The sequence below is a fragment of the Vidua macroura genome, chromosome 24 (genome assembly GCF_024509145.1).
Source record: "Vidua macroura isolate BioBank_ID:100142 chromosome 24, ASM2450914v1, whole genome shotgun sequence".
In the NCBI taxonomy this organism is placed as follows: Eukaryota; Metazoa; Chordata; class Aves; order Passeriformes; family Viduidae; genus Vidua; species Vidua macroura.
Genome location: NC_071594.1, coordinates 4,947,822 through 4,963,205, shown reverse-complemented (window position 1 = coordinate 4,963,205; position 15,384 = coordinate 4,947,822). Strand labels below are relative to the sequence as shown.

General features: G+C 60.1%; 2 protein-coding genes across 2 annotated transcripts in view; both read left to right on the top strand.

The window, feature by feature from the left end:
- Nucleotides 1-1,668: 1,668 nt before the first annotated feature.
- Nucleotides 1,669-5,378, top strand: SNRPE (small nuclear ribonucleoprotein polypeptide E). The gene is made up of 5 exons (XM_053998189.1): nt 1,669-1,853; nt 2,141-2,167; nt 3,129-3,191; nt 4,138-4,216; nt 5,173-5,378. Exons 1-5 carry the CDS (start codon nt 1,800-1,802, stop codon nt 5,226-5,228), a joined length of 279 nt encoding a protein of 92 aa, XP_053854164.1. The 5' UTR covers nt 1,669-1,799; the 3' UTR covers nt 5,229-5,378.
- A 3,321-nt stretch (nt 5,379-8,699) lies between these two features.
- Nucleotides 8,700-15,384, top strand: part of SOX13 (SRY-box transcription factor 13) — a 38,524-nt gene continuing 31,839 nt past the window's right edge. Inside the window, exon 1 of the mRNA XM_053998167.1 lies at nt 8,700-8,774. The gene's annotated coding sequence lies outside the window, so the exon portion shown is untranslated. The remainder of the gene's footprint in view (nt 8,775-15,384) is intronic.

Here is a 15,384-nt window from a genome sequence, read left to right as displayed (position 1 = left end):
TTTTTTTCGATGAATTGTGGTTATTAAAACCAAATAAAATAGCAAAAAAAAAAAAAATCCTAATACGAGCAAGGAAAAAAAACCCCACAAGAGCAAAAAAAAAACCCAAAAAATCCTAAAAATGACAGGAAAAAAAAGTAAGAAAAAACTCCTGACAGCCTCACACCGCCGCTATCTCAGTGCCCCGCGCTCCTCCGTCCCCTCACACCGCCGCTGTCCCACAGAACACAGCGCGGTGCCAATTCCCTCACACCGCCGCGATCTCACAGTGCCCCGCGCTGCCATCCCCTCACACCGCCGCTGTCCCACAGAACCCAGCGCGGTGTCATTCCCCTCACACCGCCGCGATCTCACAGTGCCCCGTTCCTGTTCCGCCACTATCCCGCAGTGCCCCACGCTGCCATTGCCCTCACACCACCGCTGTCCCGCAGTGCCCCGCGCTGCCATTCCCTCACGCCGCCGCTGTCCCACAGAACACAGCGCGGTGCCATTGCCCTCACACCGCCGCGATCTCACAGTGCCCCGCGTTCCTCATTCCCTCACACCGCCGCTATCCCGCAGTGCCCTGTTCCTGTTCCGTCACTGTCCCGCAGTGCCCGCGTTCCCCATCCCCTCACACCGCCGCTATCCCAGTGCCCCGCGCTGCCATTCCCCTCACACCGCCGCTGTCCCACAGAACCCAGCGCGGTGCCATTGCCCTCACGCCGCCGCTGTCCCGCAGTGCCCGCGTTCCCCATCCCCTCACACCGCCGCTGTCCCGCAGTGCCCCGTTCCTGTTCCGCCACTATCCCGCAGTGCCCCGCGCTGCCATTGCCCTCACGCCGCCGCTGTCCCGCAGTGCCCCGTTCCTGTTCCGTCACTGTCCTACAGTGCCCGCGTTCCTCATCCCCTCACACCGCCGCGATCTCACAGTGCCCGCGCTGCCATTCCCCTCACACCGCCGCTGTCCCACAGAACCCAGCGCGGTGCCATTCCCCTCACACCGCCGCGATCTCACAGTGCCCGTGTTCCCCATCCCCTCACACCGCCGCTGTCCCGCAGTGCCCCATTCCTGTTCCGCCACTATCCCGCAGTGCCCCGCGTTCCTCATTCCCTCACGCCGCCGCCGTCCCGCAGTGCCCGGGTTCCCCATTCCCTCACACCGCCGCTGTCCCGCAGTGCCCCGTTCCTGTTCCGTCACTGTCCCGCAGTGCCCGCGTTCCCCATCCCCTCACACCGCCGCTATCCCAGTGCCCCGCGCTGCCATTCCCCTCACACCGCCGCTGTCCCGCAGTGCCCCGTTCCTGTTCCGCCACTATCCCGCAGTGCCCCACGCTGCCATTGCCCTCACGCCGCCGCTGTCCCGCAGTGCCCCGCGCTGCCATTCCCTCACACCGCCATTGTCCCACAGTGCCCCGCGTTCCTCATCCTGTTCCGCCACTCTCCCACAGTGCCCCACGCTGCCATTGCCCTCACACCCACAGTGCCCCGTTCCTGTTCCGTCACTGTTCCCACAGTGCCCCGTTCCTGTTCCGTCACTGTTCCCACAGTGCCCCGCGTTCTTCATCCAGTTCCGGCACAATCTCACACTGTCCCGCGTTCTTCATCCAGTTCCGGCGCTATCCCACAGTGCCCCACGTTGCCATTGCCCTCACGCCGCCGCCGTCCCGCAGTGCCCGCGTTCCTCATCCCCTCACGCCGCCGCTGTCCCGCAGTGCCCGCGTTCCTCATCCCCTCACACCGCCGCTGTCCCGCAGTGCCCGCGTTCCTCATCCCCTCACACCGCCGCCGTCCCGCAGTGCCCGCGGCCCTGCGCAGCCATGGCGTACCGCGGGCAGGGCCAGAAGGTGCAGAAGGTGATGGTGCAGCCCATCGTATCCTGCCGCCAGCCCTCAGGGCGCCGGGGGGAGCGCGGGGCTAGCGGGCGGGAAGGGAAGGGAAGGGAAGGGAAGGGAAGGGAAGGGAAGGGAAGGGAAGGGAAGGGAAGGGAAGGGAAGGGAAGGGAAGGGAAGGGAAGGGAAGGGAAGGGAAGGGAAGGGAAGGGAAGGGAAGGGAAGGGAGCGGGGCTGGCGGGTTGCACCGCGGGGATCGCGGGTTCCCCTCAGGCGGTTCGTACCTCCGGGGCTCCCGGCTGCGCTGTGCCCTTAACGCTGGGCTCCAGAACCTGATCTTCCGCTACCTGCAGAACGTGAGTGCCGGCAGCGGGCTCTGGGGGGAAGGGACCCCAAATGCCACCCCAGTGCCAGCCCTGCCATGGCAGCGACAGCTCCCCCTGGCCCAGCCCCGCCTGGGACACTGACAGGGATCCGGCGCCAGCCACGGATTTACAGGCTGGGAATGAGTCAGGAGTCCTGAAATTGGGATTTTTTTTTATGGAATCCTGGAATGGTTTGGGTTGGAAGATCTCAAGGATCATCCCATTCCCAGCCCTGCCCTGGGCACGATGATCCCAGGGTGCTCCAGAGCCCGTCCAGCCCTGGGGACTGCCCGGGATCCAGGGGCAGCCACGGATTCCCTGGGAATTCCAGGGAAGGATTTATTCCCAAAATCCCATCCAAAGCAGCCCAGGGAGCCCGGAATGGGTTGGGATGGAAGGGATCACCCAATCCCATGGGCAGGGACAGCTCTCACTATCCCAGGGTGCAATTTTACCCATTTTACCCATTTTATTCACTTTATCCATTTGATCCATTTTACTCATTTTAATCAGTTTTACACATTTTACCCATTTTTATGAATTTTCCTCATTTTATTCACTTTATCCACTCTCCAACCCATCCTTGGACCCTCCCAGGGCTGGAGCAGCCCCAGCCCCATTTTAACCCCAAGAACCCCCCAAAACCTCATTTTAACCCCCCCAAAACCCCATTTAACTCCAAGAACCCCCATTTTAACACCAAGAACCCCCATTTTAACCCCAAAAAACCCCATTTTAACCCCCCCAAAAAACCCCAAACCCCCATTTTAACCCCCCAAAAAACCCCAAACCCCCATTTTAACCCCATTTTTCCCACCCGAACCCCTCAGAACCCCCAACCCCTCCCTGCTCCTCGTGCACCCCAAAACCCCCGGGGGAATCCCAGCTTGCTGTGGGGTGGGGACGGACCCCGAACCCCCAAAATGTCCCTTTTGGGGCCGTGTCCTTGCAGAGATCCCGGATCCAGGTGTGGCTCTACGAGCAGGTGAACATGAGGATCGAGGGCTGCATCATCGTGAGTGCCCCCCTCGGCTTTGGGGTCACCCCAAAATCCGCCTCCTCCCGGCCCTAAAGCCGCCCCTGCTTCGGGCGGCTCCTGCCAGATGCGGCCGTTTGGGGTTTTGGGGTTTTTATTTGGGATTTTTTGATATTTTTGGGAGGTTTGTTTTTTGGTTTGTTTTTTTTTGGGGGGCTGTTTTTGAGGGTTTTTTTGGGTTTTTTTTTTAATGTTTTTAAATAAAATATATATTTGTATTGATATTAATATCAATATTATAATGGTTTATAATGTATTATGTTATATAATATTATGATATATTATGTTATATAATATTATAATATAATATACTATAATATAATACAATATAATATAATATAATATAATATAATATAATATAATATAATATAATATAATATAATATAAAATATTAATATAATATATTAAAATATATTATTATAACTTATTATAATAATTATTATATAAGTATCATATTATATATTGTTTAATATTATATGTTAAAATATATTATTATTATATATTATAATATATATTTTTTCTATTTTTGGGTGGTTTTCGGGAGGTTTTGTTTTGGGGGGTGTCTGGGGTGGGGTTTTTTTTTGTTTTTTTGGGGGTTTTTGGGGTGGGTTTTGGGGTTATTTTTGAGTTTTTTTGGGGGAGGTTTTTTTAGGGTTTGTTTTTTTTGGTGTTTTTTTTTAGATTTCTGGGTTTTTTTGGGGGATTTGGTGGGTTTTTTGGGGAGTCTTTGGGGTGGTATTGGTTTTTGGGGTTTTTTTGGGGTTTTTGGATTTTTTTGGGGGGTTTTTGGAATGTTTTTTGGGTTTTTTTTTAATTTGGGGGGGGCTTTTTGGGGTTTTTTTTGGGGGGGGGATTTTGGTTTGTGGATTTTTTGGGGTTTTTTTGGGTTTTTTTGGGGTTTGCTGAGGTTGGTGCTGCTCCTCAGGGCTTTGATGAGTACATGAACCTGGTGCTGGACGATGCTGAGGAGATTCACTCCAAAACCAAGGCCAGGAAGCAGCTGGGTACGTCAGGGGGGAGGGACCCCAAACCCCGGGGTGGGACCCTGCAACCTGGATGTGGGGCCTTAAAGCCAGGTTTTGGGATTGGGATCCAGGTTTGGGATTGGAATCCAGGATTTGGGATTGGGATCCAGGATTTGGGATTGGGATCCAGATTTGGGGCTGGAATCCAGGTTTTGGGATTGAAATCCAGGTTTTGGGGTTGGACTCCAGGATTTGGGGTTGGACTCCAGGTTTTGGGATTGGGATCCAGGATTTGGGGTTGGGATCCAGGATTTGGGGTTGGAATCCAGGTTTTGTGGCTGGGATCCAGCTGTGGGGCTGGGATCCAGGTTTTGGGGTTGGACTCTAGGTTTTGGGGCTGGGATCCAGGTTTTGGGATTGGAATCTAGGTTTTGGGACTGGGATCCAGCTGTAGGATTGGGATCCAGCTGCGGGGTTGGGCTCCAGGTTTTGGGGCTGGAATCCAGCTGTGGGACTGGGATCCAGCTGTAGGATTGGGATCCAGCTGCGGGGTTGGGCTCCAGGTTTTGGGGCTGGAATCCAGCTGTGGGATTGGGATTGGGATTGGGATCCAGCTGTAGAGCTGGAATCCAGGTTTTGGGACTGGGATCCAGCTGTGGGGCCAGGCTCCATCTGTGGGGCTGGGATCCAGGTTTTTGGATTAGAATCCAGGTTTTGGGGCTGGGATCCAGCTATAGGATTTGGATCCAGCTGTGGGATTGGGATCCAGCTGTGGGGCCAGGCTCCAGCTGTGGGGCTGGGATCCAGGTTTTGGGGCTGGGATCCAGGTTTTGGGGCTGGGATCCAGCTATAGGATTGGGATCCAGCTGTGGGATTGGGATCCAGCTGTGGGATTGGGATCCGGCTGTGGGGCCAGGCTCCAGCTGTGGGGCCGGGCGGGTTTGGGGCGCTCCCACCCCAAACCCCCCCACAATCCCGACGCCGTTGGGTTCCAGGTCGGATCATGCTGAAGGGGGACAACATCACCCTCCTGCAGAGCGTCTCCAATTAGGACCAGGCTGCTCCCGGCCCCAAATGGGGATTGGGAACTCTGGGAATGCGGGATGAGCCACGGGGGAAATCCCTGAGCTCCTGGGGGAATTGTGTTTTGTACCTGGGGGGTTTCTTTGGGGAATAAAATGGGTTTTTTTTTTTCACAAAATCTGGGATTGGGGTTTCGGTCTCGGGCTGGGGAAAAATGTTTTCCAAGGGTTTTTTCCCTTTTGGATCTGGGGGTTCAAGTTTTCCCAAACAAAGCCCTTTATCCCCAGAACAATCCCATCTTCCCCAAATCATTCCCATCTTCCTAAAACCCATCCCTTCTTCCCCAAAATAATCCTTAATTTCCCAAAACAAATCCCTTTTCCCCAGAAAATCCCTTTATCCTGAAAACAATCCCTTCTTCCCAAACCAAATCCCTTTTTCCTGAAACCAGGCCCTTCTTTCTCACAAAAAATTCCCTTATTCCCAAAAATAATCCTTTTTTTTTCCCCAAAACCAATCTCTTTATCCTAAAGAAATCCTTTTCCCAAACCAATCAATTTTCCCCAAAAATGAACCTCTTTATCCCAAAAATAATCCTTTTTTCCCCCAAACCAATCCCCTCTTCCCAAAACAAATCCCTTTTTCCCAAAAAAATCCTTTTTCCCAAAAATCCTTTTCCTCAAAAACCAACCCCTTTATCCCAAAAGGAATTTTTTTTTTCCAAAATGGATCTATTTATCCCAAAATCAAATCCCTTTTTCCAAAGAAATCCCTTCCCACTCCTCCCCCAAACCACAGCTCTGCCTCACTCGGGGGATTTTTCCTTCCCAGCTGGAATTCCTTTCCCGAGCCTCGGGAATTTTATGGGAATTCTGCCTGGAGCATCCCAAATTCCTGCCAGAACGGGAAAAATCTTCCAGGGGGCTCCGGACAGAAGGGGGAGCTGCGAGCTCGGCTCTGCCCGATCCTGATCCCGGCCGGAATTCCCAATCCCAGCCAGAATTCCCAACCCCAGTCCCGGCCGGAATTCTCAATCCCAATCCCAGCTCGGCTCTCCCCAACCCCAGCCAGAATTCCCGATCCCAGTCCTGGCTGGAATTCCCAACCCCAATCCCAGCTCAACTCTCCCCAGTCCCAATCCTGGCCAGAATTCCTGATCCCAGTCCTGGGTCAGCTCTCCCTGATCCCGATCCTGGCTGGAATTCCCAATCCTGGCTCCACTCCCCCCAAACCCAGCCAGAATTCCCGACCCCAATTCCAGCTCGGCTCCCCCCGATCCCAGCCGGAATTCCTGGCCACAATCCCAGCCGGAATTCCTGATCGGCACAGGGGGAGGTGACACAAACGCTCCCGAGGTCCTTTAACAGTCCCCAGAAGTGATTTGCACACCTGCGGGGTGACACACCCACACTCGCTGCCCCCCATTTCCTCTCCCAGCCCTGCTCCGCCCTTATCTCACCCCCCTTATCACACCAGCCCTGCTGATAAGGGCTCGTGGCTGATGGGGCCCCCAAACGGAATTTTGGGGCCGGCTGCCCCCAAACCCCTCTGTGGGGCCCTGCTGCCGTCACTGCCCCCAAAACGGGGCTCCGCCCAACTCCCTCCCGGCCCCAAAACCTGCAGGGACCCCGGAGAGGCTCCGGGGTCTCTGTGGGGTGACCAAGGCCAGGACAAGCTCTGGAGGTGTCACCAGGAGTTCTGCGTGTGCCCTTCCCGCTGAATTCCCAAATTTCCCCCGTTTTGTAGCACCCCCAATGGGTAAAATCCCAATGAGCAACCCACTGGGATTGTTCACTTTGCTGCTTTCCTTCCCAGGAAAATCTGGGATTTCCCTCATCCCAGTGCCCCCTTCCCAGCCAGACTGGTTTTACTGGGATTGCTCCACTTGCTCCCAGTGGCACCTGGAATGTTGCTCATCCCAGAAGGATCTCCCCGGGTTTGTGTCACCTCTGCCTGTCCCCAGCCACTGCCACCTCCCCGGGCTGGCGGCTGCAGGGGATGGAGACCCAGGAATCCCCTGGGATCCCCCGGAGCAGCTGAGGGAATTCCAAGGGGTGGTGCCCAGGGGTGGCACCTGTGTCCACGCAGGGCTCCGGGAATGGGGACACCGCCCCCGGTCCCTGTGGGACCCCCGGGAATGGGGACACCGGCCCCGGGAATGGGGACACTGCCCCGGACCCTGTGGGACCCCCGGGAGCACAGCGGGATCAGCTCAGACGCAGCAGATCCCAAATCCCATCCCAAACCGCTCCTACTGATCCCCACGTCCCAAAAAAAATCATTTTTTTCCCACAAATCCGTGCTGGAGGCGCTGGAGACGCAGAGCCGGGCCCGGGTCCTGCTGGAATCCCTGGGAATTCCCAGGATTAGCCCAGCCCAGCCTGGGGAGCTCGGGGTGGGGGCTCGGGAGGTTCGAGAGGAGCTCAGGGGCTCTTCCAGCGCTTCCAGCCGGGCTGGGATCGCTCCGAGGCTGCATCCCCAGGGTGGTCGCAGCCCTGGGGAGGGGAGGAACCGCGGCCAGGCTGATTCCTGCAGGGGCAGCGTCCCCTTCTCCCCCAGCGCCAGCCCGGAGCGCTCCCGGGGCTCATCCCGGGACTCTCCCGGGGCTCTCCCGCAGCTTTCCCTGGGCTCATCCCGGAGCTCATCCCGGGCTCCCGGCTGGAGTTCCTCCTGTCTTTCCCGGCTGTTGGCAGTCGCGAGGGTGTCCCTGGGCACAGCGGGTCCCTTTCCTGCTCCATCCATCCCATGGTCCGCCTCGGGCTGCGGAGGGGCTGGAATTCCGCTCCTGGAATTCTGCTCTTTCCCCTATTCCTTTCCCTGTTCCTGGAATTCTGCTCCTTCCCCCTCCCCCAGCTTTTCCTCGGCCCCTCAGTTTGATTTCCCAGAGGGATCAGCCCCGGGATGCCGCGCCAGGAGCGCTCCGGGCCGGGCCGTCCTTGCCGAGCGCTTTTTGGGTGCCAGGGAGCTTTTCCTCGGCGCTGCAGGAGTCAAACCCCGCCGCGCCGGGGCAGATTTGGGGGATCCGCGGGTTGGAAAACCGGGATCTTGCCGGGTGGATGCTGCTGGAGGCAGAAGCGGCTTCGTCCCGGCTGGGTTTTGTGCCCTCAGCCTGGAATGTGCAGGGATGGAGGGAGGGGAGGGATGGAGGATGAACCCCCCGCTCTCAGCCCATCCCTGCGGGCTCCCGGGGGGGGTCTCTGGGTGGTCCCAGCCCCTCGGGCCGTGCCTTTTCAGGAGGGGACAACCGTGCGAAACCAGGGCGTGGGGAAGGAAACATTCCTGCCTCGTTGTTCTTGAGCGTCCCACACACGGAGCCGGCCCTCGGGAAAGCTCCGTGCGCGGCCGGGATCTGCAGGGAAAGCAAACAATGGCATCCCCGGGGACAACAATGCCCCATTGTCCTTTGAAGCCCGAACAATGAGACAATGGCCCTCAGTCCGCTCCCTCCATTCCCAGGCACGCCCCCCCCCGCGGCCCCGGGACCGCCTGGGCCCGGGGGCTCCCGCTGGCCCCGAGCAGCCACCGCGCTCGCCGCTCGCTGTCCCCTCGTCCCGCTCGGTCCCTCGCTCCCGGGGTGAGTCTGGGGGGTCCCCGCGGCCTCTCCCGCTCGCGTGGGGTGTGCCCGGTAAAGGAGGAGGAGGAGGAGGAGGAGGAGGAGGTTTCCCTTGGATCCTCGGCGTTTCGGCGGCGGGGAGGGGATGGAAAAGTCCCGTCGGGTCACGCGGGCCGTGCCCGGAGAACAGCGGGGCTTTGTTGTCTCCGGGGGTGGCCACTTGTCAGCTCGCCCTGAAGGATTCCTGGGGAATCCGAATCCTCCTCCTCCTCCTCCTGGTGGCGTTGGGAACGAGCCCGCCCTGGAGCCGGCAGGTCCGGGGAGGAGGCGGCAGGGCGTGGGGGGCAGGGGGTGCCCCCCCATCCTGCGGGGCCTGGGGCACTCCGGGAGCCTCTGAGCCGCTCCCCAGATGTCCCCCAGGCCACCTCCAGCCACCCCCGGGGATCCACCCGCTGTCCCTGTGGTCCCCAGGAGCTGCGGGTGAATCCCAGCAGGGGACAGCGGGGCTGGCAGCGGGGGTGGGTGGTGCCCGCCCTGCCACCCCGAGGGTCCCTCCGGGAGGGCACAGCCGCGGAGAGAGCCGTGGAATTCTCTCCAGGGGCTCCCAAAATCCGGGCGTGGTGGAGATGCAGGGCTGGGGGGAGCCGGGACCGCCAGTTCCAGGGTCGGGACTGCTCGGCTGGGCTCGGCTCAGCTCTGGGATCAGCCCAGCTGGCACCGGGCCCGGGCACCTCTCTGGTGCCACCCCCGTGTCCTGTCAGCATCCTCGGCCGCTCCTCTGGGGCCACCTGGGGGTTTCATTTGTCCTTTTTCCGGTGCTTTTTTGGCGCGGCGATGGGGGACACGGGGACCTGGCTGTCCCCAAAGGCCACCAGCAGCCTCCAGCGCCCCTTGCGGGCTTCCAGGACCCCCCAAAATCCCGCATCCCCCCCAAATCCCGCTCCTGCCGGTACCTACGGGCAAACAAACGCACCTGAATAGGGAATGAATGGAGGGAGAAAAGAGCCCGGAGCACTTTGTGCTCGCAGCGAGCCGGGAACAATCGCTAAATACAAATCAGCGAGAGAAAAGGCAGAGAGGGAGAGAGAGAGAGAGAGACAAAAGCAAGAACGGCGGCACAAAGGAGAGGAATGAAATGGTAAAGTAAAGTCAAACAAAAAGGAGCCGGGCTGAGACAAAAGGAGGGAACAATATCCCCGAGGCAATAGGCTCCTGAACAATGGGGACAGTGACAGCGGCACAAAGACACACTGTTTGCAAGTAGACGTTATCTCACACAGCCACTGGCAGGCCTGGCCCTGGCGCTTCTATTTTCAGGGATGCTTTTGTGCTGCGCTGAACAATATTCCTTGCATGGCTGCAGATACTGAGATCAGGGGAGGCTTTTTTGGGGGATTTTTTTAGCCTTCCCGGTGCCAGCTCTGCCATAAAAACAGGTTCAGCCCTTTGGAGCAGAGCGAGTGATCCGGTGACAATGCCAGGGGAGGGGGTGGCATCAGGCAGTGCCACCAGGCCGGGCCCCGGCGCAGCGGGAGTTTTGGGATGGGCGCTCCGGGGTTTATGGGGCCCGAGTTTGCATTTGAACAGCAAGCGTGCCCGCGGCACCGGGCGGACCTGCAGGATGGGTTCTGCGGCTCCTTTTGTTGGCAGCGCTTTGGTTTTTAACCTCTGAAGGTGCTGGCTGGGCCGGGAGCGCCTGGCACGGCTCCCTGGCACGGCTGGCACGGCTCCCTGGCACCCCTCGGCCGCCGCGGAGTCACCCGGGCCCGGTGACACGTGGCGGTGGCACAGTTTGGGGGGGACAATGTGCGGGGCACGGCTGGAGCAGGAGCGGTGAGGATGTCCCCGGGAATGTCCCCGGGAATGTTCCGCTCAGGTTTTGGCACTCCTGGAGCCACGGGAAGGGCGAGCTCCCGGTTTTCCATGTGGGGTTGGGGCCGGCAGGAGCTGTTTGGGGTTGCTCTGTGCGCTCCTGCGTGCGCCCATTCCCTGGAATTCCTCACCCTGGGGCTGCTCTGCCATGGAGAGCTCCGGCTGTGCCTGCGCTGGTTTGTGGGATCACGGAGGTGTCATCCTAAAAAATCCTCCTCTGGGACCTCCCCAGCTGTCCCCCACCGCCTGGCTCACCCCAGGAATCACGGTTACCCCCCAGTACTTTTTGGGGTGTGTTAGCAGCACCCAGACACCCCCTGATCCATCCCAATCCCTCCTTCTGGACACGCCACACATCAGCCATCCCTTCCCGCAGCTGCTGGGATCCTCCTGCCCTTTTTCCCCACTCCGAAATCCACCCCCTCCTCCCACACCAACCCCTCCAAAACCCCGAGGACGTCACCGGGTTACCGAAAACCGCGGGGGCAGGAGAAATTGGGGTGTCGAGAAGCCGGGGCCGCCCCTATCGGGGGCCGATCTCCTGTTCGAGCAGCTGGGCTCGACTCCGACTTGAAAAAGCGGCGCTTTCTGATATCGATCACCTTATCTGGGGGCACATCCTGTTGCTATTTCGGCTGTTTCCTCCCCTCAGCAGCTGGGGAGCGGCGCCAGCTGCTCGAAACCTGCGGCACGGGGGGGGGTTTGGGGCGCCTGAAAAAGGACCCTGGGCTCGGTTTGGGGGTGATGGCACACCTGAGCGGTGCCACCATCCCCTTCCCTGCCCGCTGCGAGCAGAGGTGGAGGGCACGAGGGCTGGCAGGGGGGGACTTGGGGCGCTGAAATCAAAGCGCTCGGAGCCGTTCTGGGGGGAAGCGGCTCCCGAATCCCGGTATCTGATCTTGCGGCGGGCTCCGCGCACGTGTCCCGAGCCGGGGCGAGCCTCGGGGGACGGTTGTGACATTAAAGTCCTTGTCCCCTCCGTGGCACCCGCCGCAGCAGCAGCCCCGTGTGCTGCCCGAGCTCGTCCATCCGAATTCCGACCCAATTCCCGCATCCAAAGGGTTCCCTGGCCCTGCTGGGTGATGGGAACGGGGAAAATCGCCACCGCCAGGGCGTTTAAACCCTTTCCGTCCTCGCCTGGCATCGCCTCTGCCCCTGGGCTGGTTCCGCCGCGCCAGGGAGTCCCCAAAGTGACATTGAACACCCCTCAAGTGACGATTTTGGGGTTTTTTTTTGGGAGACATGAAAGCACTCCTTGCTCCCAGCACCCTTTTACCCCCTCCTGTTTCTTACCCTCCCTGTCGGGAATTTCTCCCAGTTCTCCCCAAAACTCAAGCCCGGCTCTTCCCGCTGGAGGTTTTGGCGGAGTCGGGAGTTCTCGGCTGCAATTAGCTGGTATTTAAATCCTCGCTAACCCTTAACACCCTAATGACAGCCGTAATGATGCTCCGCACATCCCGCAGCTAAAGATTACACTCGCTAATTAATTAAGCCCCGACCCCCCCTCGGCTCTCCCGCTTCCCTCAGCGGCCGGGAGAAGAAATCGCTGAGAGTCTCTTCAGAAAAAGGACATAAAGGCAGGGAAATGCAGGCACCAAAACAAGACAAATGGGGATTTGGAGACAATCCGGGCCGCGTCCATGTGACCCGAGGAGTGGACGAGGCAGGAGAAAGGAGAAACCTGCCAAGAGCGGAGCGGCCAGGAGAGAAAACAACAACAACAACAAAAACCCCAATAAAATCCCAAAAAACCAAAGAGCCAGTTAAAAAAAATCAAACCAACAACAACAACAACAAAATAACAAACCAAAAAAACCAAAAAAAAAAAAAAAAAACAAACCCGGGGAAAGAAAAGCACCAAGATGAAGGGAGTGACAAAGCATCAAAGGGAAGAGAAACCAAAGGCGTCGGAACAAAGGACGAGCTGGAACAAAGCCCCAAAGAGGGGGGAACAAAAGCACTAAATAGAAAACAAAGGCGGGGGGACAAGAAAAGCCCCTCTGTGGGGCTGGGTGGCACCGGGTCCCCGGCGGAGCCGGGCTGGCGGAGGGTGACAGCCCTGGGACAGCCTCGGTGTCGCCTTTGAAGCGGCAGCGCCGGGCTCGGGCCCCGGGGGAGGTCGGGGCGCAGCTCGGCCCCGCTGCCCCCCGGGCCTGCTGTGTGGTCCGGCTGTCCCTCTGTCCCTCCCGCTGTCCCTCTGTCCCTCCCGCTGTCCCTCTGTCCCTCCCAGCTCAGCGTCACCCCCGCGGTGCCCCTCTGCCGCCTGTGCCCCGCGGCCTGGGCACGGCTGGGACGCGGTTGGGACAGTGCCAGGCTGGCTGTGTCACCCCCCCCCCCTCCCCGCGGTGGCATTGCCCGCGTGTGTGACTGGGCTGGCCCCTCGTGCCGGGGACAGGGACAGGGACAAGGACAGGGACAGGGACAGGGGGACAAATTCCGAACCTCCCGCGTGAAAAGCAGGGCGGGAATTGAGTGCCAGAGGTGCCCTGGGGATCCCTGATGGCAGCGGGATGGCCCCGGCAGGGCTGGCACAAGGGGGGGACACAGGGTGGGGGACCTCCAGGAGTGGGGTGAGCCTGGAGTCCGACCGGAATTGGGGTGCTGGAAGGCGGAAGCTGGATTTGGGGTGCTGGAAAGTGGATTTGGGGTGCTGGAAGGTGAGATTGAAGTGCTGGAAGATGGAATTGGGGTGCTGGATGGTGGATTTTGGGGTGCTGGGAGGTGGATTTGGGGTGCTGGGAGGTTGATTTGGGGTGCTGGAAGGTGGAAGCTGGATTTGGGGTGCTGGAAAGTGGATTTGGGGTGCTGGAAGGTGGATTTGGGGTGCTGGAAGATGGATTTGGGGTGTTGGGAGGTTGATTTGGGGTGTTGGAAGGTGGATTTGAGCCGAGTGCCACCGCGCCAGCTGATGGCACTTGGGGGTGGGTGGCAGTGACCCCGTGGGCAGTGGCAGTGCCTTCACTGCATCGTCCCGGGATTCTCACAGGTGGGACACGAGGCAGGATCACAGGGATGGCTGTGGGACATGGGGGTGGCTGAGGGGACCCTGTGGGGTGCCATGGTGCCATTCCCAGGCCGGTGAGGAGCTCAGCCGTGCCTGTTCCCCAACAACGGCTCGTTTCCGTGCAGGAAGCTGGGCCGGGTTTTGCTGTCCCGGGTTTGCCCTCGGGCCAGGTTTGCTGTCCCTTAAGCCGGGTTTGCTGTCCGGGTTTGCTGTCCTCTGTCCCGGCTTTGCTCTGGCTTTGTCCCGGGCCAGGTTTGCTGTCCCTTAAGCCGGGTTTGCTGTCCCGGCTTTGCTGTCCTGGCTTTGCTCTCAGGCTGAGTTTGCTGTCCCGGCTTTGTCCTGGCTTTGTCCCGGCTTTGCTGTCCCGGCTTTGCCCCGGGCCGGGTTTGCTGTCCCGGGCCGGTTCCGGGGCCGGGCCATGTCCCGGAGCCCTCCCATGACCCAGCCCCACGGGCCGGGGGCTCGGGCCAGCCCCGCGGGCTCCGCTGGCTCCGAGGGCTCCGGGCAGGGCGGGCTTGGGAAAAGGAAGGCGAGCGCCGGCCGAGCCTCTCCCCGGCGTGCCCCCTGCTCCGGCCGCGCCGGGATCGCGGCTCTCCGGCCCCTCCAGCCATTGTCCCGGCTTCCTGCTGCCGGGGGAGCTCAGGGAGAGCTGCGGGAGCGCTGGGAGCCAAGCCTGGGGCCTTGCCCGGCTGCGGCCAGGTGGGAGCAGGAGCTGAGCGGGGTCCTGTGTGAGCCCCTCTGACCGGCCAGGGACAGCGGCTGTGCCCTTGTCCCCACCCTGGCACCTCATGCCTGTGCTCCTGGGCATGCCCAGCTGGTCCTGGGAGTGTCCAGGAGGTCCTGGGAGTGTCCAGAAAGTCCTGGAGATGTCCAGCTGGTCCTGGGAGTGTCCAGCAAGTCCTGGGAGTGTCCAGCGGGTCCTGAGGATGGCAAGGAGTTCCTGGGAGTGACCCAGTGGGTCCTGAGGATGGCAAGGAGTTCCTGGGAGTGACCAGTGGGTCCTGAGGATGGCAAGGAGTTCCTGGGAGTGTCCAGTGGGTTCTGGGAGTGTCCGGCAGGTCCTGGGGATGCCCAGCAGGTCCCGGGAGCGCCCAGCGGGTCCCCGAGGGGCTGCCGGGGGCAGGTCCCGCAGTGCGGGTGGCACCGGGGGGACGGCCACCAGCCCCGGGGCCACTGGGGCGGGCGAGGAAGGAAAGGAAAGTGAAAGTCCGCGCGGGCCGGCCCGGCTGTTGCCATGGCGACCCCAACAAAGCTCCCGCTCCCTCTTTTTTGGCTCCGTCGCCCCGGTCCCTTTGGGAATTGTGTCCCCGTCCAGTTTGGGGACGGCGCCTCCCGTCCCCTCCCAGCCCCGGAGTGGCTTTGGGGACCTCGGGGGGCAGCACAGCCCGGGGGGTCGCGGGGTCCCCCACAAACCCCTCCCCCCTGGGGCCTCTCGGGGTCTTCTCGGAGCCAGGGGGTGGCACTGAGGGGCCGGTGGCTTTGGGGACACTCGGGGCTGCCAGGGGTGGCACTGGGACCAGCTGCCCCCCCAGCGGGGGAGGGGGCTCAGAGGGGCTGGGGGAGCTGCCTCGTCCTCTGCGGGCCTCAGTTTGTCCAGCTGGGAATGGGAATATGGGAATGCTCCCCGGAGTTTAATGGAATGTTCCACTGAGCCCCTTTAGGGTTTGGGGTCTGTGGGTGCAGCCCACTTCCCCTGTGTCCTGAGAAATCCTCGGGGTGAAGATGGGAAACGATCCCAGGTCACTGCTCTGCTCT

What these genes read in the sequence shown, in the direction of transcription:
- SNRPE (XM_053998189.1), top strand. Translation starts at nt 1,800, where the DNA reads ATGGCGTACCGCGGGCAGGGCCAGAAGGTGCAGAAGGTGATGGTGCAG. An exon ending in TCTTCCGCTACCTGCAGAAC is followed by an intron (nt 2,168 to 3,128) that starts GTGAGTGCCGGC and finishes GTGTCCTTGCAG; the next exon opens with AGATCCCGGATCCAGGTGTG. An exon ending in GGATCGAGGGCTGCATCATC is followed by an intron (nt 3,192 to 4,137) that starts GTGAGTGCCCCC and finishes GCTGCTCCTCAG; the next exon opens with GGCTTTGATGAGTACATGAA.